Genomic DNA, 22,465 nt, shown 5'->3' with positions numbered 1-22,465 from the left:
CAAACATAAGCCGCTTCTCAGTTGCACCGATTCTCCGGACATTCAGAAGAGAGAATGGGTAAGAAACACTACTATGACAGTAAAACACTAGTTTGAATGCCTTACTGTATCAGGAGCATAGTATTCTTGTATTTGTATCTGTAGAATATTTTACATTGTACTGTATTTGTAAAATTACAGTATACGCAAACAAATACAAAATGCAACCATTGATGACCAAGACATATTCCTAAACATCAATACAAAGAGCCTAGCCACAGTGGACCATGTTCTAAGGCAGAACATCTCGAGAATGAAGCAGGTGTACAGGGTGCCTTTTGACAGAAACTCTGATAGAGTCAAACAATTACAGTATGATATGACTATGTGCAAGTAAGTCATATACGTTTCCACAACTGATTACGTCCTATCAGCACAGAAACATTACTGTACTGTATTGTAATCCAATCAAATGTTCAAATCAAACTGTATTTTCAGATGTTTCACAACACAACAATTGTCGATATTGTCTTGAGCAAGAACAGGATGCAGTCTAGTTTTTTTGTCCTTTTATTATTTTACAATTTTCTTTCATTTTTGAGTTAAAACATTATACAGTTACAATATTTTACAACAGAAGAAAGCGTACAGTAACACTGGAGATGAAAAGGCATAATACTCCTGATAAGGCCTTCATACTAGTGTTTTCCCATTTCATAGTAGTGTTTTCCATTGAGCACATCAGTGTTCAATCAATGCTTAGAATGTCTACTCAAATAATGGTCTGTGTTTGTTGTTTGAAAACAAAATGCCCTTTTGAGGTGATATAATAGTGTTTTGAAACCAAAGTGTCATTTTGCAAGAGATATAAAGGGTTTTGCATTTTGTGTGAGTGGTTTTGGGATTTGTGTTTAGAGCTAAGAGAAACCGAGGCATGCTTTGAAAAAATGTGTTTTAGGAACAGAGAAATACTGTATTTGACCGGCTCATAGGTGTGGTAACTTAACAGAGTGTTTTGGAATTGCAAGGAAGTGACCTCTTGATATACGTCTGTGTCTAAAGCATAAAAGTGTGTTTAGTGCTTTGCAAATCACTTGTGTGTATGGTTTCGCAAAAAGTGTGATGTTTAAATGTGCTTATAGTTGTGCAGATCTGAGCCGTTGTTTTGCTCCTTGAGTGAAGGTAATTGTGTTACACTTTTGATTTTAGTGTGTATCCGATTGTAAAAACTGTAAACACAACCACTCAAAATTGATTTACTGTAACTTGTACCAAATGATGTGACACAACCAATATTAGCCAGTTTAGAGAGCTAACAGGTTGTTGAAGTTGGGAAGGAGAAAGTCTGAGAATGGATAGAAGAAACAATGTGAGAGGACGAGGACAAGTGAACACCACGTTGATTCCTATACATTTTTATAGCTACTATGAGAAAACATGTTTTCATTCATCAAAAGACAATGATAGATAAATATGAAATTTGTTTTGAGATAAAAAAAAAAATGACTTCTCCATGAGAACTATATGTTTTGAACAATGCGTTTTCTATTTGTTGGTGTATTGTTTACTGACTGCTTGAAAGTGTATATCATTTTGATAACTGTGTTTATGATTTGAGAGCAGTGTTTGATTTTGAGCACAGGTAAAACTGTTTTGAGGCGAAAGTTTCATTTTGCAAGAGGATTCAGAGGTTTTGTAAATTGTGCTTGAAGATGAGGTTTTGTGTTTAGAGTTAAGAGAAAATGGGTGACTGTTTCAAAAAATGTGTTTTGGAAATTGTAAAAAACTGTAATTCACTTAACATTGAGCTTGGTGATGAAAGAGCTTGTGTGCAATGGCAATGTCACGCCACGCTACATATGTTGAAGGGCTAAAGAGAGTGGGGTGATGATTGTGTTTCATTGAGTACTTAGCACCTGTATCATATCTGAATCTCTGTCTATTCGCACATACTGTAAGCCTCTGATAAGAACCTTGAGCTGATTATATCTGACTGCCTTCATGCAGAAAGTTCCTGTATCAGTTATCAGTTTGTTACAGTTAAGATTAGCCTTGGGAAAGATCTATCAATGATATGGCAGAATGGACCACAGCCAGCACACACAAAAGACCAGATAAGGAAACAGAATGACACTTGCCCCGTGTGCATTTTGAAAGACAATGCTACCGTTTCCTGGATCAGGCCGCTAGGGAGAAATCGGCTCAGAGAAGAATTATTTTTTAACATATTCGCCAAATTCTCATTTCATCCTGCTATTATATATATGCTTTTAAAAAACAGCCACCTAAGTGTATATGGCCATGTCTAACAGAATCGCACATTTTTCACATCTTACAGTATTTCTCTGTTCCTAAAACACATTTTTTCAAAGCATGCCTCGGTTTCTCTTAGCTCTAAACACAAATCCCAAAACCACTCACACAAAATGCAAAACCCTTTATATCTCTTGCAAAATGACACTTTGGTTTCAAAACACTATTATATCACCTCAAAAGGGCATTTTGTTTTCAAACAACAAACACAGACCATTATTTGAGTAGACATTCTAAGCATTGATTGAACACTGATGTGCTCAATGGAAAACACTACTATGAAATGGGAAAACACTAGTATGAAGGCCTTATCAGGAGTATTATGCCTTTTCATCTCCAGTGTTACTGTACGCTTTCTTCTGTTGTAAAATATTGTAACTGTATAATGTTTTAACTCAAAAATGAAAGAAAAATGTAAAATAATAAAAGGACAAAAAAACTAGACTGCATCCTGTTCTTGCTCAAGACAATATCGACAATTGTTGTGTTGTGAAACATCTGAAAATACAGTTTGATTTGAACATTTGATTGGATTACAATACAGTACAGTAATGTTTCTGTGCTGATAGGACGTAATCAGTTGTGGAAACGTATATGACTTACTTGCACATAGTCATATCATACTGTAATTGTTTGACTCTATCAGAGTTTCTGTCAAAAGGCACCCTGTACACCTGCTTCATTCTCGAGATGTTCTGCCTTAGAACATGGTCCACTGTGGCTAGGCTCTTTGTATTGATGTTTAGGAATATGTCTTGGTCATCAATGGTTGCATTTTGTATTTGTTTGCGTATACTGTAATTTTACAAATACAGTACAATGTAAAATATTCTACAGTAAAATACAAGAATACTATGCTCCTGATACAGTAAGGCATTCAAACTAGTGTTGTACTGTCATAGTAGTGTTTCTTACCCATTCTCTCTTCTGAATGTCCGGAGAATCGGTGCAACTGAGAAGCGGCTTATGTTTGGTTGAACCCTCTGGCCAGCCTTGCCAGCCTCCTGCATGGTCAAACCCATGTTGACCACATGGTTGAACACATTGGCCTGAATCTCATCAGAGAAACAGTAATGGCTCTCCGTCTTGCTCTTCCTCTTCATCATTTTCCTCCTCCTCCTCCCCTTACTCTCACTCCTCTGCCCCTCTGATCACCACTCACTTCAATGTTGCCATAAATTGTTCTCCAAACTAGGAGCTAAAGTTTTGATTTCAAATTGCACAACAGCTTTGGAAATGGAAGTTTTGTCTTTTGATTAGCAGTGTTTTCTGTTTGAACACAAGGAGGTTTTGGCATTGATGAAGCATGCAAAGTAGAGAGGATGGTGTTTAGTGTTTTGAAGAAAATGTGGTTAACAATTGAAAACTGTGTCTAAAGCAGAGAATTGTGTGTTGTGGTTTGAAGAAAGTGCGGTTAACAATTGAAATCTGTGTTTAAAGCAGAGAATTGTGCTTAAAGTTTAGCAGAATTGGTTTAGGGAGTTGGCACTTGGGTTTAGTGTTCAGAGAAACCGAGGCATGTTTTGAAAAAATGTGTTTTAGGAACAGAGAAATACTGTAAAAAATCTCTGCTAATTGACAGAACCTATCCCATTTGAATAAAAGGAAATTGGTAAAATTTTAATTAGTATGCTTACAGAACATTTGCAGAGAGTTTCTAACATTTCAACAACGTATTAGTTGAGATTGAACAATACAGAACAAGGGATCCTGAACACTCTGGACTGCATTCCTGAAGTCACCAGCTTCATGTCAGGTCATCAGAGTCATAAACAATTAATCTTGCAAGCTGACCTCTGCTTCAATAAACCCTCACTCACTTCCTCACACAAACACACTCTGGCACTTTAAAAACATATGTCACAGGCTGCTCATGCAGATGCACAAGCACATTGTTACTAGTCACATGGTAAGCACCAAACACACACTTTACACCTGCACACACTGACTGTTTGCACTGATTTCACCATACAGGCTCACATTTGTGTATGTAATTCCACTCCAGTGTACATTGTTTTTTTAGACGTTTCTTTTTTCTTTTTTTCTTAGTGTCACATGTAATTTACTTTACTTATAACTGTACTTTATATAATAATTTAAATAATAATAAATGATTATGTATACCGTATACTGTATGATATGATATATAACAAGAAATAATCTGAACCAGAATCTCAGTCTACCGTACTATATGAGATTAGCATGGTGCGTCAAGGTGATGGTCCAATGTTCAGGGTGAGTTAGTGTCCTTGGTCCATTCCTGATAACTTCCTTCTCCTCTATAACATGGTTCCCTCAACCAGTGGGGTCTGATGAGCTACGATCAGAGAACAGATGGCTCATTGAATAAAATCTTTCAAAAGCAGTTTAAAATCAGTCAAAATTGAATCTAGACCATTTGAAACACAAATGGAGTCTTATGTAACATAATGTAATGGTGTATATCATGAAGTTAAACTAACCATAATCTCTTGTTAAAGTTCCCTTCAGTTTTAGATACTTCTCTTCAAGAGGTTATTTTTAGTAGGAAGTAAACATCTCATTTTGGACAGAAAGAAATGACAGTTGTTTTACCAAACCCTACACGGTAACCCACTTATCTATAATAAAAGTCTTTTAGTAACATTTGTCCCAAGTAAAACCATAATAACATAATTTAATGTTCACAAAGCAAATTGAGAATGACAATAAAACCAAAACAAACGGGTAACACTGAATTCAAAGCAAAACTAAAAAAGTTTCTTCACAGCATCAAACTAACACACAGGCCAGGGGGACGTTAACACATGATAAAACACACACACACACACACACACACACACACACACACACATCTCTTATTACTATACTTGTTACACTAATATAGTAAGCACAGACTGAAACACATCGGATCTTACTATATTTCAAAAGAATCACTGTAAATGTCATACCTACCTGCCTGCCTACCTTTTAATTTATGCTCAAACATTATAGCCTGTCATCAGAGAGCCTAAGTTGTAGAATGACAGCACATAATTATCTTTTCTGTTATTCTTTGGAAGAGGTGTTTCTCTCTCCTCTCATTAATGTAGTGGCAGTGTTTTTCAGTGAGGATGCTAGAGAAATGTAGAGGAGGCTTCGGGGACGAGGGCGATGAGAGAAACAGAAATGTTAAATGGAAAACAGTTGGACAAAGAGGCTGCCAAATAGGCACCATACCACACCATATTTGATTGCTCTGGAACCCGGAACTATCTTTCTTTACTCTTCTAGGTCTCCCTGACAATCCTCTGTTATCCCATCCCAACATTCCCTCATGTTCCAGCCGGCAGGTTAATGATTAAACCCAACAGTGGACTTCTGTCTCTTCTCATTGGCAGACCGTGCATCACGCCAGATATGAATGATCCCATCCTCAATCTGATAGCTCCCCAACCCTAGTGACGCTAGCTAGGCTGGGTGCAGGTGCCTAGTTGTCAAAGTGTCTACAACCTCATCTTCTACACCTCCTGCTCTCATTTGAAAGAGGAGGTCGAAGGGTACATCACTCTTTTGCCGTGGGCTTCGTCTCCCTTCTCCACCAGCCTTAACACTCCACCTCGGTCCAGCTTGGCTGGCCTTTCCTTTACTTCTTTCATTTTGGAAGAAAAAAAACTAAAACAAAAACAGGATGGGTGACATGAAGAGCTGGACTTTCTCTTTGTTTACATTTGTGGCTTTTCTGGTAAGTGTGCGCTTTGAAATATGCTCGTCCATTTTTGTGTAGTTTGCTTTTAATGGGAAAAGTACCTTCAAGACGCTACTTTCCCAGTTATTCCAAGGCTGCCAGGTGTGGATAGAACTGTGCTGTGTAAGAAGGTTACTTTTGCCTCAGTCTGTGTTCTGCTTTCATGTAGACTGATTGGTTCCTCCATTAGATAGATAGATAGATAGATAGATAGATAGATAGATAGATAGATAGATAGATAGATAGAAAGTAAGATAGATGGATACTTTATTAATCCTGAGGGAAAATTAGGTCATCCAGTAGCTTATACACTTATGCACTTGTGCAACTCACAGACATACATACATAACATCACATACACATAGGGAGAACATGTTAACAAGGAGTGGGGTGTTTACAGATACAGTAATGGATCTGACCCTATAGTACAGTGTGCATTGATAAAACAGACACTTCAACAACACAGTGAAATTAAAACTCTAAAGCATATATTGATTAGGCGGACTGCTTCATGAAGTCACCAGAGGTACTTTAAACACTGTGTGTATTTTTAGATGGCAACTCACTGGGTTGTTTTCTTTGGCACAAAGGGCAAGTCAATCGATCATGACATAGCTGTTATCAACAATCTAACTGCTCTCGCTGTAACAGCTTATCAACCTTTTCAATATGTATGCTTGGAAGGCAAAGTGCAAGGTTAGGCAGTGAAGAAAAGGCTATAAAGACTTATATTGTAATGAAATTAGCGATTTTTTTTTAGGTTTTTGGTTATTGTTGTAATATTGTAAGGAGTAATATGAAATAAATATAAGTCAGTTAAAGAAAGAAATATAAGCCGGTTAAAATATACGAAAATATAATGGCATACATTGTGCTTCTGTCAAGCTGAATAGCAGTCAGGTATAAAATGCTGAAATACTGAGTTCCCGTATAAATCAAATAAATGCTGAAATATACATCATCACATTCAGACCCAATGTCAACTGCAGGTATACATATATAAGACCTTGTCATAAAACTGACCTCACCACAACATAACTATATCTCACAACAGTGTATTGTGACCACATTTGGTAATTACAGTGACAGCTCTCAAAACGTGGCTGCTTATCAATACATAACATGTACTGAAATGATCAAGGTTTCTTCCAGGCTTGCTCGAGTCTAGGGGGTTCAGACCTGTGGTTCTGTATCTCAGTTGTTGCCGTTATATAAAATTAATACGAATTGATTCTGAAGTGATGACTAATCAAAGGGGTGTAGTCTTTGTCATAATGTGCTTCTGACACGATTGTGGGAGACTTCAAGGAAGTGAAACTCTTTTCGGCAACCTGTCAGTGCTGTACTATGTCCCCTGCCCAGGTCACTTCCAAGGCCCAACATGAGCCTGGCTACTGCACTTTCTATGAGGAGTGCGGGAGAAACCCATCTGTGGAGAACCCCCTGATTCCGCCCATTATTCCCTGTAAGGACTACAGCCCTGCCCGGACGATACAGGGCTTACACTATCAGGAGCTGAAGCGTACGTGCCCCATGCTGGACCAGGGTCCTGGGAAAACCAAGGCCTGCTGCTCCCTAAAACAGCTGAATTCCCTGAGAACGAGCCTGCAGTTATCTAAGGCCGTGTTGATCCGCTGCCCGTCCTGTGCGGATAACTTTGCCCACATGCACTGCATCACCACCTGCAGCCCTGACCAGAGCCAGATGGTCAATGTCACGCGCACCATGAATGTGACATTGACGGTCACGACCACGCCGGCTCCTGGCGTGAATGCAACGACGGTGAACGTGACACGCGAAGCCGTATTGGCCTACGAGGCATACATTTCCAAAACCTTTGGCGAAGCCTCCTTCCAGTCGTGCAAGAACGTGCGCATCCCTGCCACAGGTGGCTTCGCCATCGCCACTATGTGCGGCCGCTACGGTGCAGCTCTCTGCACAGCGCAGCGCTGGTACGACTTCCAGGGCGACTCCAGCAACGGCCTTGCGCCACTTGATGTCGACGTCCGTCTCATCCCTGAGGGCCAGACAATGCCGTCAGGTACAGTGGTGTATGCGGGCCGGGCGCTTGGCTGCAACGAGACCACGCCCACCGGCAGCAAGGCCTGCTCGTGCCAGGACTGCCAGGAGTCCTGCCCCGCCATACCCCCACTGCCTGCACCCCCGCAGCCCTTCACCCTCGGACAGCTGGACGGCGTGCTAGTTATCTGCCTCATCGTCTTCACATGCCTCTCTATAGCCTTCCTGGGCTTGATGATCTTCAAGTTTGTGAGACAGACCGCGAAGGGCTCAGGCAAGGACTCAGAGAAGGGCCGCAAGAAAGATAAAAATGGCAATGAGTTCGAAGGGCACCCCATCATCGACCCTAGGGACGTGTCGTGCATAGAAAGGAACAGCCTCACCACACAGAAGTTCCTGGGCTCCTTCTTCCAGGTGTGGGGCACCATGATGGCCAGGAACCCCACCAAGGTGCTCCTTGCTTGCCTGGTGGTGGTTGTGGTGTTCAGTGCGGGGTTGCACAAGCTTGAGCTGACCACCGACCCCGTGCAGCTGTGGTCGTCCCCCACCAGTCGTGCCCGCATGGAGAAGGACTTCCACGACAGCCACTTCGACCCCTTCTTCCGCACCAACCAGGTCATCCTGACTGCGCCCGGACGAAAGGGCCACATATATGACTCCCTGCTCTTTGGCAAACAGAACTTCAGCGGCATCCTCTCTAAAGGTAAGTGTTAGCGATCATGACCTTTCAACACAGTTTCACTGATTTCTGAAGAGGCTGATTTTTTTGTCACAAACATGAATGTGATAGTTTTGGCAGATATAATTCGACCCTGTATTTAGACCACTCCACCTGTCCTCCTGTCTCCTGTGGAAATATTTAGTCTCCTCTCCACACCACAACCACTGATAACTGTTCAGTTAATATGCCAGATTTCCCATTGCAACTGATTAGATAAAATTACAATAAATATGTTTGCTACAGCTATTCCTAAAACTCAGCTGGGTTATTCTCAATATTTCCCAATACAAGTCATTTTCATATTTCCCAATACAAGTCATTTTCCCTTGGCACCTGCTTACTCTGAGGGGTTCTGGCTTTGGGCTCTATAAAGACAAACCAAATTGTTAGTGGCACTACAGATAAAAGACGAAATTGATTTGAAATCCTCATTATGTGTGCTGGTTTGTCTGTCCTGCAGACCTCATTCTGCAGCTATTGGAGTTACAGCAGAAGATCCAGCACATCGAATTCTTCTCAGAGGACCTTCAGCGTAATGCCAGCCTGAAGGATGTCTGCTTTGCTCCTCTGAACCCCAGCAACCCCTCCCTCACCGACTGTGCCGTCAACAGTCTACCCCAGTACTTCCAGAACAGTGTGGCCAACCTGGATGAAAAGGCCAACATGACACAGCAGGGTGTGACTCAGGAGGTGGACTGGAGAGACCACTTCATCTACTGTGTGAAGTAGGTATAGAACAGAGAGGATCTATCACACATATACAATACAATGGAATGCAACACAATTCAATGCAATTAAAATTACTTTTAAAACAAAACATCAAATGGAAAATACATTTGAAAAACTACAACAATATCAACGTCAACAACACCTATCAACCTTATTGCTGTGTCTCTGGATGCTAACAAACTTATTGTGGCCATTTTGCCCAATTCAGCTCTCCCCTGTCATTCAAGGACATCACAGCATTGGGAATGAGCTGCATGGCTGACTATGGAGGCCCAGTGTTTCCCTTCCTGGCAGTAGGGGGATATGAAGGTAACAGAGATGAGAAGTGGCTTAAATTAATATTATGACTTTAGGCCCTCATCATCATTACTGCATTACTGCATCATCATTACTGCATTATTATTACTACATTTGACTGGTTTGTTGTACTCTGTAGAATTACAATACAGTTGGATCTATTCTCATATAATGCAATCTAATCTAATCCAATCTAGTTTAATCTTGCAAGTCCTGTAATTGCTTTTTCTCCTGTGGATTACAGTAATAATTAGATTTTTCTCTACAGATAAAGTGAATGGTGGTGAAACTGGCCACTGCCAGTTGTCATTTCTGTCACAGAGTACAAGTCTGAACAGTCCATGTGTGGTTCTCACGTGTTGCAGGTCAGGACTTTACTAAAGCTGAAGCTTTGATCATGACCATCTCCCTGAACAACTACGCCCGGGACCACCCCAAGTTTAAGCTGGTGCTTGAGTGGGAACAACGCTTCCTGGACATCATACAGGCTTACCAGAAGGACCCCAAAACAAACTTTACCTTTGCTTACATGGCTGAAGTGAGCAAAATTACTTTCAAGTTTTGTAGTTGAGGACAAGCAAGTGTTCTTAGGTTTTGTTCAACAAAGTCTGGATTTTCATTTTCACTTACAGCATAACATGAAATCTATTGAAAATCTACTGTCAGTACCTATGGTTTAGAAAATGCATATTAAACAAATTGAAATTTCCTCAGATGGTCAGATACAAATACAGAAAAAATCAGTAGTGTTTGATGACATCCATCTCTTCCCTCAGCGGTCCCTGGAGGACGAGATCAACAGAACCACGGCGGAGGACATCCCCATCTTCATGATTAGTTACGCAGTCATCTTCCTCTACATCGCTCTGGCCCTGGGGGATTACTCCTCATTCAAACGCATACTGGTGAGTGAGTCAGCCTCAGTACCAAACCAAAGCCAGTTTAGGCCAGAGTTGTCTGTGTTTTGGGAGGGGGATCCCCTGGTGCGGAGAGTGGGGGCAGGCTAATGGTTGACTGGCAAGTCAGTTGAGGAATTGTTACGAGTGACGAGTGTTTCCCTCTCTTTCTCTCTCTCTTTCTTCTCTCTCTCTCTCTCATCCAGGTGGACTCTAAGCTGCTAGTAGGTCTGGGTGGTATCCTGGTGGTGGCCTGCTCTGTGCTGTCCGCAATGGGCTTCTATGCCTGGGTCGGGATCCCCTCCTCCCTGGTCATCATTCAGGTGGTGCCCTTCCTAGTGCTGGCGGTGGGGGCTGACAACATCTTCATCTTTGTGTTGGAGTATCAGGTATGGCTCTGAAGGGACTCTGTCTTAATCTGATCTTTTATTCAAGTGGAATGGCATAGACATAGATGACACAGCAGATGAGTCCCATTTGTATGGTCTACAGCTCATGGAAAAACACTTTAGGTTAGAAATATACAGAATGCAGTGGCACATTTTACAAGGCAAATTAAATACTTGTTTAGTAATGAGCCACTACTAATCCATTCTTTAATGTATTGTAATATATACATTATCAATTGAAAGAGTAATTTAAAGGAAAACATACACATTCTGGTCTTTTCTTTCGATGTGCCTTGTGCCTCAAATCCGTTCTAGTGCCTTAGTTCATGTAGTACAAGTTGTTTGTTAGTCATTTGTTTTACAGTCTTTGTCCCTCTTACTTTTCTCTCTGAGGACATAAATATGTTGCTTCGTGTGTGTTCCAGAGAGATGTGCGGAGAGCGGGCGAGTCGAGAGAGGATCAAATTGGCCGCATTCTGGGGAATGTGGCTCCCAGCATGCTCTTGTGCAGCCTCTCTGAGTCGATCTGCTTCTACTTGGGTGAGTATAAAGGGGGGTGCACAGAAGCATTAAGATGCAGACACCCTCATGCTGAGGATTACACACGGCCAGAGGAAGAGATAAAGGCTCATCCCACATAGACATGATACCTACACAGAGAAATATCTGTGATTATTTATCACCAATTTTGTTCATCGTTTGAGTTCCACATACACACAATCGATTCATGCACATGCCATCAAAATGACTTTTACATGCATCTAGTCACATGCTGTAAATAAGCCTTTGGGAGAAGCATTAGGTTCACATTAAAGTGTATCTAGTAATAAATAATACTCAAAGAAGTACACACTCTTTTTACACACAATCAAAGGGATACGTAAAGGCTCATCTGAAGTTGACATGGCACCTACTGAGCATGTGGAGATTCACAGAACACCAGATTCTGCACCCTTTTTTTGGGTTTTCATATATAGCTGACAGAGGAACATACATTTACAAGTTACTTTGGTACCCTTTGCCATTAACCACATCTTCACCCCAAACACATCTTGCAACTACTACATTGTAGTTACCAATTCATGAACTGTTAATAACATAGCACCTTAAAACACTAAAGTCTGTCCACTTCCTTTCTGTGTAACTAGGTGCTCTGAGCACGATGCCCGCCGTGAGGACCTTCGCTCTGTACGCCGCGCTGGCCGTGCTCATGGACTTCATGCTGCAAATGACGGCGTTCGTGGCGCTGCTCTCCTTGGACGCGCGCCGCCAGGATGCCTCTCGCTGCGAGGTGGCCTGCTGCGTCACTGTGTCGAAGCCGCGGTCCAAAAAGCCTAACCAGGGTATCCTGCTGCCCCTCATGAAGCGATACTATGCCCCTGTGCTGCTCCATCCAGTCACCAGGATAGTGGTGGTATGTACCGCATGGTGTTTCATCCGGCCATCTAGCCTGCGTGCTGAGTGGCAAAGCTTACTGTCAAGTGTGTGTGTGTGTTTGTGTGTGTGTGTGTGTGTGTGTGTGTGTGTGTGTGTGTGTCTGTGTGTCTGTGTGTCTGTGTGTCTGTGTGTCTGTGTGTGTCTGTGTGTCTGTGTGTGTCTGTGTGTCTGTGTGTGTGTATGGTGTATGATGTATGGTGTTTAGACGGAGGAGACAGAGCAGGTCAGGTTTGTAAGGTGAAAGTTATGAGGGGAGGAGGCAGTGCTTTTGCCAAGTGGCCCAGCTCTTCCAGCGCCAAGGAGCTGAATGTCCCTGCGTGTTCTTGGCCCATGTGCAAGCTCAGATGCACATGTCCTCATGTCCTCTCACTTTCTCTCCTCAGATGGTGGTGTTCCTCTTCATGTTCTGCTCCTGTATATTCCTCATGTTCCACGTCAAAGTGGGCCTGGACCAAGAGCTGTCCATGCCAACGGTACACCTGCCCACCTCTATGAAATGACCCATCTGCAAGGGCAGACGTTGGCAGTTTTGTGTGCAAGCTATGGATAGTCAAGTCAAGACACTTTATTTATATAGCACATTTAAGTAGTTAGCCAAAAGGTTTTTCAGCCAAGGAAAAAAAATTGTCAATAAAAATATACATGAATATATGAATAAGAATTTATGGTATTTTGCAATTACACAGAACTCCTACATGTTGGACTACTTCAAATACCTGTACGCGTACTTGGAGGTTGGCGTGCCCACGTACTTTGTGACGACACGAGGCTTCAACTTTACCAGCATAACGGGCATGAATGCAGCGTGTTCGAGCGTCGGCTGTGACCCTTTCTCCTTGACTCAGAAAATTCAGTATGCCACAGAGTTCCCAGACCGGTGAGCATGCTCCCTAACCTCTAGAGCAAGGAGTTATAATCCCTTTCCTGACGTCGGCATCCAGCCTTGTGAATTAGATCATTGAAGTCCCTGTAATGCTAATGATTAGCTAAATCAGGTGTGTTTAGCGAACATATTGATCAGAACAAGGAGAGATGGAAAAGCAGGCCATGGTTGTCTATCCCTCTACACTCATTCCCTCTTTTGATTAAAAGAATATTTGTATTCATGCAAGCGTTAATCAGGTATGCTTAGCGTGAGGATAGATAGAAAGTTTACAGGACAGGGAGGCTCAAAGAGCAGGGCTCTTAACTACATTTCAGTAAATGTACAGGGGTTGGTCACCACTTACAAATAGAAATGATGGGCCCCTGTATTACAAGGAAACAAAGTACTTAAAATGTACTTAATTAAAATGTATGTTATATTACATACATTTTTCCTATAACCATGCCTATAACTTTAATGTTTCACCTTAATATCGTTTTGATAGCAAACCACAGAATAACCCAAGGCCATGTATAATTATATTTAATATTCACTTGGAATATAAAAAATAAATGATTTCTGTGTCATAGTGCTTTGATCACCATATAGTCATTCATTACAGTGTTGTCATATGTTATATATATATATATATATATATATATATTATGGCATGCCGTTCAGGAAATTAACATTTGAATATATATATACAAAAGTCTGAATATATATACAAAAGTCTGAATATATATACAAACCTCTAAATATATATACAAAAGACTGGATATATATATACAAAAGTCTGAATATATATACAAAACTCTGAATATATATACAAAAGTCTGAATATATATACAAAACTCTGAATATATATATACAAAAGTCTGAATATATATACAAAAGTCTGAATATATATACAAAAGTCTGAATATATATACAAAAGTCTGAATATATATACAAAACGAAGTCTGAATATATATACAAAACGAAGTCTGAATATATATACAAAACTCTGAACTCTGAAGCGCTCAATCCGTCTTTGTCCGCCATATTGGATTGAGCGTTTCCTATTAAATCAATGATACCAAAATGTTTATAATTACGTATTTTCTGCTTTATGAAATACTGTATTTCTGTTGTATTGTTCAATTTTGACATTGATTTCTCACTAGAAATGCAATAATAACACGTTTATTTTACACCGTTTGACTTCACCAAGGATATTTTTAGAGGCAATTTCTCCATTCACTTGACTGGGGTCTTGTCAAAACCTTCGTACTTCCTTGTTTTCTGCTTCATGAAATACTTTTTTTTCTGTTATATGGCTAAAATTGATTAAACATAATAATAATAACACGTTCATTTTGCATCGTTTGACTTAACGAAGGACATTTTTACGTTTAAATGGGATAGCCTACATCGTATCCTCTCGTCACATGATCAAATAGGGACTTGACATTGGACAAAAAATTATTACCCAGAAATCCTCATTGCATATACCAATGAAAATAAGACATTATTCATTGAATTGAATAGGGTTTTTTTTTAATAGTTTCCATAGTTTATGTAGGATAAGCATATAATTGTGTTATAGATTGCTACTGACCATTTCCCTTCTACAAAATAATACTCACCATGACCTAGATAGGTTGGCCATTCCAAGGGTATAAATACCATAAGGTACTTCAACACATCATAACCAGCCATCGGTCGCGGGTGTGTTTCTAGAAAATAGTCTACCCTTACTTACTCGCAGACATGACATTTTGTGAAGCACCCGACGAGGCAAAATCCCGGACGATTTGGGAATCCCTGCCGGACGTATTTTTTAGGTCTCAAAAAGAGGACATGTCCGAAAAAGAGCACGTCTGGTCACCCTACCATATGAACAGAAAAACAGTATTTCATGAAGCAGAAAACAAGGAATTACGAAGGTTTTGACAAGACCCCAGTCAAATCAATGGGGAACCTGCCTCTAAAAATATCCTTCGTGAAGTCAAACGGTGTAAAATAAACGTGTTATTATTGCATTTCTAGTGAGAAATCAATGTCAAAATTGAACAATATAACAGAAAAACAGAGTTTCATGAAGCAGAAAATACGTAATCACAAACATTTTGGTACCATTGATTTAATAGGAAGCGCTCAATCCAATATGGTGGACAAAGACGGATTGAGCGCTTCAGAGTTCAGAGTTTTGTATATATATTCAGACTTTGTTTTGTATATATATTCAGACTTTGTTTTGTATATATATTCAGACTTCGTTTTGTATATATATTCAGACTTTTGTATATATATTCAGACTTTTGTATATATTCAGAGTTTTGTATATATATTCAGACTTTTGTATATATATATCCAGACTTTTGTATATATATTCAGACTTTTGTATATATATTCAGAGTTTTGTATATATATTCAGACTTTTGTACATATATATTCAAATGTTAATTTCCTGAACGGCATGCCATAATATATATATATATATATATATATATATATATATATAGTTCTTTAAACGTCAGTTTAAGTCAGTCAGGCCGAATGCTCTTGCTCCTGTTCCTTACCCACCCCGCCTCCAGTTTTATCTTACCCTTCAGGTATCTGAGCCATATGTTACCCATGTCGGGCCTGTATCTGGGTAAAGATCCATTCCAGAGTCCACTATTATCTGGGCTTTGTGTGGCCTTGAAACCAGTGCTCTGTGTTATCACTCATCTGCGCGACCCTGTCCCTGTGCCAGAACGGAGGAGTTACTGGTTGAAGGGTGTTGCATCAAATAGAAGTTCTGGGTAGAGCAAGATAGATACATTCACAGGAATTTCCAAGTTGTCAGCATGTTTCGCCTCGGTTACGTAACCCAGGGATCTGTTTGTGCCTGATGAATGTGATGACAGCTTGCAGGAACACAATCTGGAATGTGAGAAACTGTGGCATGGATTACAATTGGGGAGAGTTGGACAGAGGAGCACAGGCTGCTTGATGAGTGATAAGCTGTGTCATAAACAAACCACACTGACCCGATAACAGGTCAAAACACGTTAGTTTTATTGCAAAGAGGAACCAAGGAGCCTTATTTTCTGTTTGTGTCGGGTGTAATGACATCAAATATTTAAGCTGGAGCAGCTACCCTCCGGTTTATTTATCTCACTAACAGCGTAGAGGTGCACTAAAAACAAGAACAAGTTGTCATCGACTGATCTCTTTTTTAGTTTGAACTACTCATAACATAATAGACAGACATGTTCCAACAGTCTTGTCGTCCTACACGATTCGGACACACACAGCTTTGCACATAGCCTAATTGTTGGTGAAGAAACCAGGCAGAAAGGTGAACAGACGCATGCCTTTTCCACTTCCTGTGAATGTTTGTAACTGGCATTTACCATTTGTTTTAGATCGTACCTTGCTATCCCAGCATCTTCTTGGGTAGATGACTTCATTGACTGGCTCAATCCTGGTTCTAAATGCTGTCGGATCTACACCAAAGGGCCTAATAGTGGAAAATTCTGCCCCGCCACAGAGAGTATGTATCCAACTCAACATACTCCTTCAAATTCACCACTGCTACCTCAGGAAACCTGGCAAACCAAGCTAACTTAATAGAACAGTTGTAGACAAAACACTTAAAACAATGGAAGATGACTAAGCAAACCAAATCACAATCCATGTGTAACAAGTGCTCACACTTTATATTACAAAGTTGGTTGGTCCAGCACAACTAATAACAAGAAGTAGTTATAATAATAATAATACTACTACTACTACTAATAATAATAATAGGTAGCCTACAGAAGCAACACTGATTAACAGGTAAGGGTGACATGTGCTGTTTTATATGCACTGTAGTTATTACATTAAAATAAGGTTAGGGTTAAAATGATGTCAAGTCAGAGACTTCATGTGCAGGTAATTTAGGTGTTACAGCCTTACCACAGCATGCGATACCTTTATCTGAAATGTGTTTACATTCACAAGGATATTTCAATGTTAGCAAGACGTTACAGTCAGGTAAAACGAACGCATTACAGCCTGCTTAAGTAGCCTCCCCTTTTAGCATGGGATTGGACTAGGCAGACCAGGGGGAAGCTTGGCTTTTAGAGCTTGGCCTTCTTAAAAAAGGGATTTGCAGGTCTTGCATGTTGTGGTGTTAATACATGTGCTATGAAGTAAAGTGTTGTGAGGGGATCTCATTTATTGAGTGTGAGTGACCAGTGGGCACAGTAACTGACTGGATAAGCTGCCTGACCGAGCTGCCTGACTGAGCTCTCGTCTTCTTGTGACCGCAGACGATGATTTATGCCGGGCCAAATGCATGTTTCCTCCACTCGACGGCGTGCTACGGCCCAGCGTGAAACAGTTCAACCGCTTCCTGCCAGAGTTCCTCAACAACCGGCCTGACCTGCAGTGCCCCAAAGGGTAAGCCCCTGCTGTTGCACGGCAACCACAGGGTCCCAGAACACAATGTGACCAGGCCTGGATTGGACCTGGTGGATGATCCTCCACATCCATACCAGAGCACCTCCAGAGTCAGATACTCTCTGACAGTGCGTTTTGTGACAGTGACTTATAGCACACATCATTATAGCCAGAGTCTGCGATTTAGTTTTCCGGAATATTTCCCAGGTTGTTGATATTTGAGCTCAACAGCCAATCAAATTACTCCCCTGCCTTCTTTGCTCCTGAACTCTGTGTTGACTGCATGGGGTTGTGTACGGCTCGGCCTGTTTGTTTTCCCATTTACAGCATGAGGGCTTTAATGAGCCCACACTGAATGGAGAGCTAGAGTTCTGTGAGGAGCAATTCGCTGAATTTGACCAACAGTGTTTGCGATTAGAATCACGTACTACGCAAATAAATAAATAAATCAGCTTTGAGCTCAGACCGAGTGGTGGTTATTGAAGGACTTTTGTCGATGATGCCTGATGACTCATCTCTTTCCATTTGCCAGTGGGTTGGGAGCGTATGATAAAGCGGTGGTCAGAGATGAAGCAGGAGAGATTATAGGTAAGGATCTGTATCATATGAATCACACTCTATTCTTGAAATGATGAAATGACTCAGCCAATGGCATTCTAAGCATTCATAGGACAAATGTAGCGTGTAGAATGTAATCACTTAACAGTTCATCTGAGTGTGAGTGGGCTAACTGGTCACTTCTCTCTCCTTCTTCTTTATTCTCTTCATTCCTTGTGTGTTTATCCTCTACACATATTTTCTCCCCCTCCCCTACCCTGTCGCATCTACAACTCCTCTCTCTCCACTTCGTCCTACCTGTGTCTTTCCACATGTCTTCGTCACTGCAGCGTCTCGGTTCATGGCGTACCACTCGCCGCTGAAAAACTCCAAGGAGTTCACCGCTGCCCTGCTGCGGGCGAGAGAGCTGGCCCTCAACATCACCAAGACCATGCGTCTAATCCCTGGCACCCCGCCTGACTTCGAGGTCTTTCCTTACACGTGAGTTTTGAGCCTTCCTGGCAACTTCCATAAGTCCAACGCTTCCTTGTTCCTCCTCCACTGTTCCCTCTCTACTTTTTTTCTCTCCCACCACCTACACCCTGCCTATCTTTCCTATAATTTCTTTCTTTTTTCTTTCCTCTCCTTTTAGTCTCTGTTCTCCTCTTCTTCTTTTTTTTGCCTATGTGGTCTTTAGTCTGAAAAACACAAATCTTATATCGAATCCTCTTGTAAGCCATCAGAGGGACTGAGTCTGCTCACAGTCTGGAAAGTTTGGTAAAACATGAGCCGTGTATCTCTGCCAACTGGGAAATCCCTTAAAGCATTAATAAACTCGGTCACCATCAACTAACAGAACACCGAGCTGACTCCCTGTGAAACCAGTCCAAGGTGTTAGTCCTCCACTCTATTGAGGTGTGGCATTGTCCAGTATGTGATGGAATGAATACCATTCCTGTTTCCAGTTTATACCACACCAGTCTAATAGTAGCAATCTGTCCCCACAGTAAAACATCACCCCTTTATTTCATCAGCATAATCATTCACCAGCATAACTTTTATAATTTTGATGAAAACACTGAAATTGAATATGTATTATTATTACATAAATTATGCATTTCTCGGTTGTTATTTGTACTCAACGAGTCACAGTCACCAAGTAGGCATTTATATCTTGAGTGATTTACAGTGCACAGTGTGTTCGCTCCCAGGTAATCAAACATGTGACCTCGACACAGAGAGCATGGCAAGAGTGAGTAGCTCATTAGTGGTGATTACTGGTGAGTCACCATGGCCGCCTGTCTCTCTCCCGGGGTTAGGGTGACGTATGTGTTCTACGAGCAGTACCTGACGATCGTCCCCGAGGGCCTCTTCAACATCTCCATGTGCCTGCTGCCCACCTTCGTGGTGTGCTGTATCCTCCTGGGGATGGACCTGCTCTCCGGTCTCCTCAACCTCCTCACCATTGTAATGATCACCGTGGACACTGTGGGCATCATGACGCTGTGGGGCATCGACTACAACGCTGTGTCACTCATCAACCTCGTCACGGTGAGCCTCCATGCACTTTAGGTTTTTTTGGCGCTTACACTCCCTCTACGTTCTTGCACAAACTTTTCTACTTTTTGCATTTTCTGTGGTGCTTATGTCAGGCAGTGCTGAGCGTGGGGATTGCCACATTTATTTTCAATGGTTTCCATTCATCTGCTGTTGCCTGGGTTCTGACCTTCCTCACACGGATGTCGTCTTGACAAACAATAAATAAATATGAATGTAAAATAATGGGAAATATACTGCAAGCTTTACCCTTTGAACCAAGCACGCGCTAGCCTGACAAAAACAAGTATAGTGTGCTCTTGTGACTACAGCTGAAGTCCCAAAAAGTACAAATCTACAGTCTTTGACCTTGAACAAAATATTTTTTGTCAAGGACATGTCTGTGCAGGTGTTATAAATGTAGGCTTTTAAGAAGACAATTTCTTACTTTTTAATACATTTTTTTGAGAGTTTTGGAAGTTTAGTGATTCAAGGCATTACACAGGGTCTGTCCTTATCTACAAATATTAAAAGTCTTCCACAGCCTCTTTGGGGATTTTGTGTCCCCTTTTTAAGCCTTCTGCATTGAGACTGTCTCTCTCTCACTCTCTCTCTCTCTCTCTCTCAGGCTGTGGGTATCTCTGTGGAGTTTGTCTCTCACCTGACGCGCTCCTTCGCTCTCAGCATCCTGCCCACGCGTGTGGAGAGAGCCAAGGAGGCCACAGCAAACATGGGCAGCGCTGTGAGTACCACAGGATATGAGTCAGCACCCCTACACACACACACACACACACACACACACACACACACACACACACACACACACACACACACACACACACACACACACATTTAACCAGAACACAGAGATAAACAATAACAATCCACACTAGTGGGCCAACTCATAGAAGGCTCTCTCGGGATGGAAAGGCCAAGGACGGAGGGCGAGGGTGGTATGGGCTAAAATAGCCCGTCACACCACAAGTGCAGGCACACAAGGTTGACTCGTAAACTTACCGGACTAAGAAATAGACGAGGCAATTTATTTGTCATGGGATATTTTCATAAATTGTTTAAAGAAATACACTTATAGTCTCATCCATACTATAAATGCTTAACATTATTTGTAGAACTTTTACCACTGATTACTGTTAGTCAGACTGACAGCGTTACACCTTCTCTTTCTGTCTGAAGGTGTTTGCTGGTGTTGCCATGACAAACCTGCCGGGGATTGTGGTGCTGGCGTTTGCCAAGGCCCAGCTGATCCGGATCTTCTTCTTCAGACTCAACCTGGTTATCACCCTACTGGGCATGGTGCACGGCCTCATATTTCTGCCTGTGCTCCTCAGTTTCTTCGGTAAGGCCCTGGTGACGCACATGCACAAAAACACACACAGAGACGCTCTGTCTTTCTCTCTCTCTCTCTCTCTCTCTCACTCTCACACAGACACACACACACAGACATACACACACAGACATACACACACACCCACTCACTACCTCTGCCTCTCACAGTCACACACGTGCACACAGACACACACACACACACTCTCTCACTCCCTCTGCCTTTTACACTCACATACATGCACACAGACATACACACACACTCTCTCACTCCCTCTGCCTCTCACACTCACAAACATGCACACATGCAGTCAAACGCAGAAAAACGGAGCCACTCAGAAATACACACACGCATGCACTGTCTCTAAAGATGCACCATGGAAAATAAATGTGCAGACAAATGTAACTGTCAGTTGCATAACTACACACCATTATAATCCTACACACCAAATACAGACCTCCACACAGACAGAAAAACACAAGAAACTGAAGAGTACAAGTGAGATAAAATATGATTTGGATGATGAAGGAACATATGTGCTAAGGACCACAGGGACTACCTGCTTTACAGTTAGAAATAATGACAAAGAAGAGGGTTTTTTCTGTGAACATCCAGTGAAGTCAACATATATTGCAGACATATACACACACTGGAATGAAGATATGAGCACTATCTTTGTCATATCTTTAACATGAGGTTTTACTTGTTGTGTTGTAGGACCTGGAGTGAACAAGGCAGTGTTGCTGGAGCTACAGACTAAGAAGGCCATGGAATTAGAGGCCTACAGCAATAAGACTTTTGACAACATGGCCTACATGGAGGACCACGACAAAAGCAACCACACACACACCTCTCAGCAGAAAGACACTACAGCGGAGCCACAGCAAGAGCCTGACGCCATGGAGACCACCGCCCAAGACTCCAAGAACCCTATCAACACCCACCTTTAAACGGACAACCCCACCAGGCCCCTTTCTCCACACTCCTCCCCTAGGCCCCAGTCACATATACCTCCATGTGTGTGTGTGTGTGTGTGTGTGTGTGTGTGTGAGAGAGATAGAGAGAGAGAGAGAAGGGGTGTGGTAGGTTTTGTGTTTTTCATAGGAACGAATGACCATACACACACCCGTGCAATAGAAATGTCTGAGTCACTATGACTGGGCAATCAAGCCTGGACCCTGGGCTGAAGGTTCCTTTTTTATGGCATCCCTGTGGCAAGCCCTATACAGATTATCAGCAGTATACACTCTCACAGTTGACTTATCATAAGAGAACGTTTC

General features: G+C 41.7%; 1 protein-coding gene across 1 annotated transcript; it reads left to right on the top strand.

The window, feature by feature from the left end:
- Window positions 1-5,941: 5,941 nt before the first annotated feature.
- On the top strand, window positions 5,942-22,135 carry npc1l1 (NPC1-like 1; the record flags this gene model as incomplete). The annotated part of the gene is made up of 19 exons (XM_080852353.1): window positions 5,942-5,995; window positions 7,361-8,720; window positions 9,199-9,463; window positions 9,676-9,776; window positions 10,130-10,302; window positions 10,541-10,669; window positions 10,867-11,049; window positions 11,475-11,589; window positions 12,198-12,463; window positions 12,870-12,959; window positions 13,173-13,363; window positions 16,747-16,874; window positions 17,638-17,767; window positions 18,300-18,355; window positions 18,655-18,805; window positions 19,624-19,855; window positions 20,469-20,582; window positions 21,035-21,197; window positions 21,903-22,135. The coding sequence occupies 19 exons, from the start codon at window positions 5,942-5,944 to the stop codon at window positions 22,133-22,135; spliced, it is 4,134 nt and encodes a 1,377-aa protein (XP_080708479.1).
- Between the last annotated feature and the right edge of the window lie 330 nt (window positions 22,136-22,465).

Source organism: Sprattus sprattus (genome assembly GCF_963457725.1).
Source record: "Sprattus sprattus genome assembly, chromosome: 15".
NCBI lineage: Eukaryota > Metazoa > Chordata > Actinopteri > Clupeiformes > Clupeidae > Sprattus > Sprattus sprattus.
This window is presented reverse-complemented; position numbering and strand designations above follow the sequence as displayed.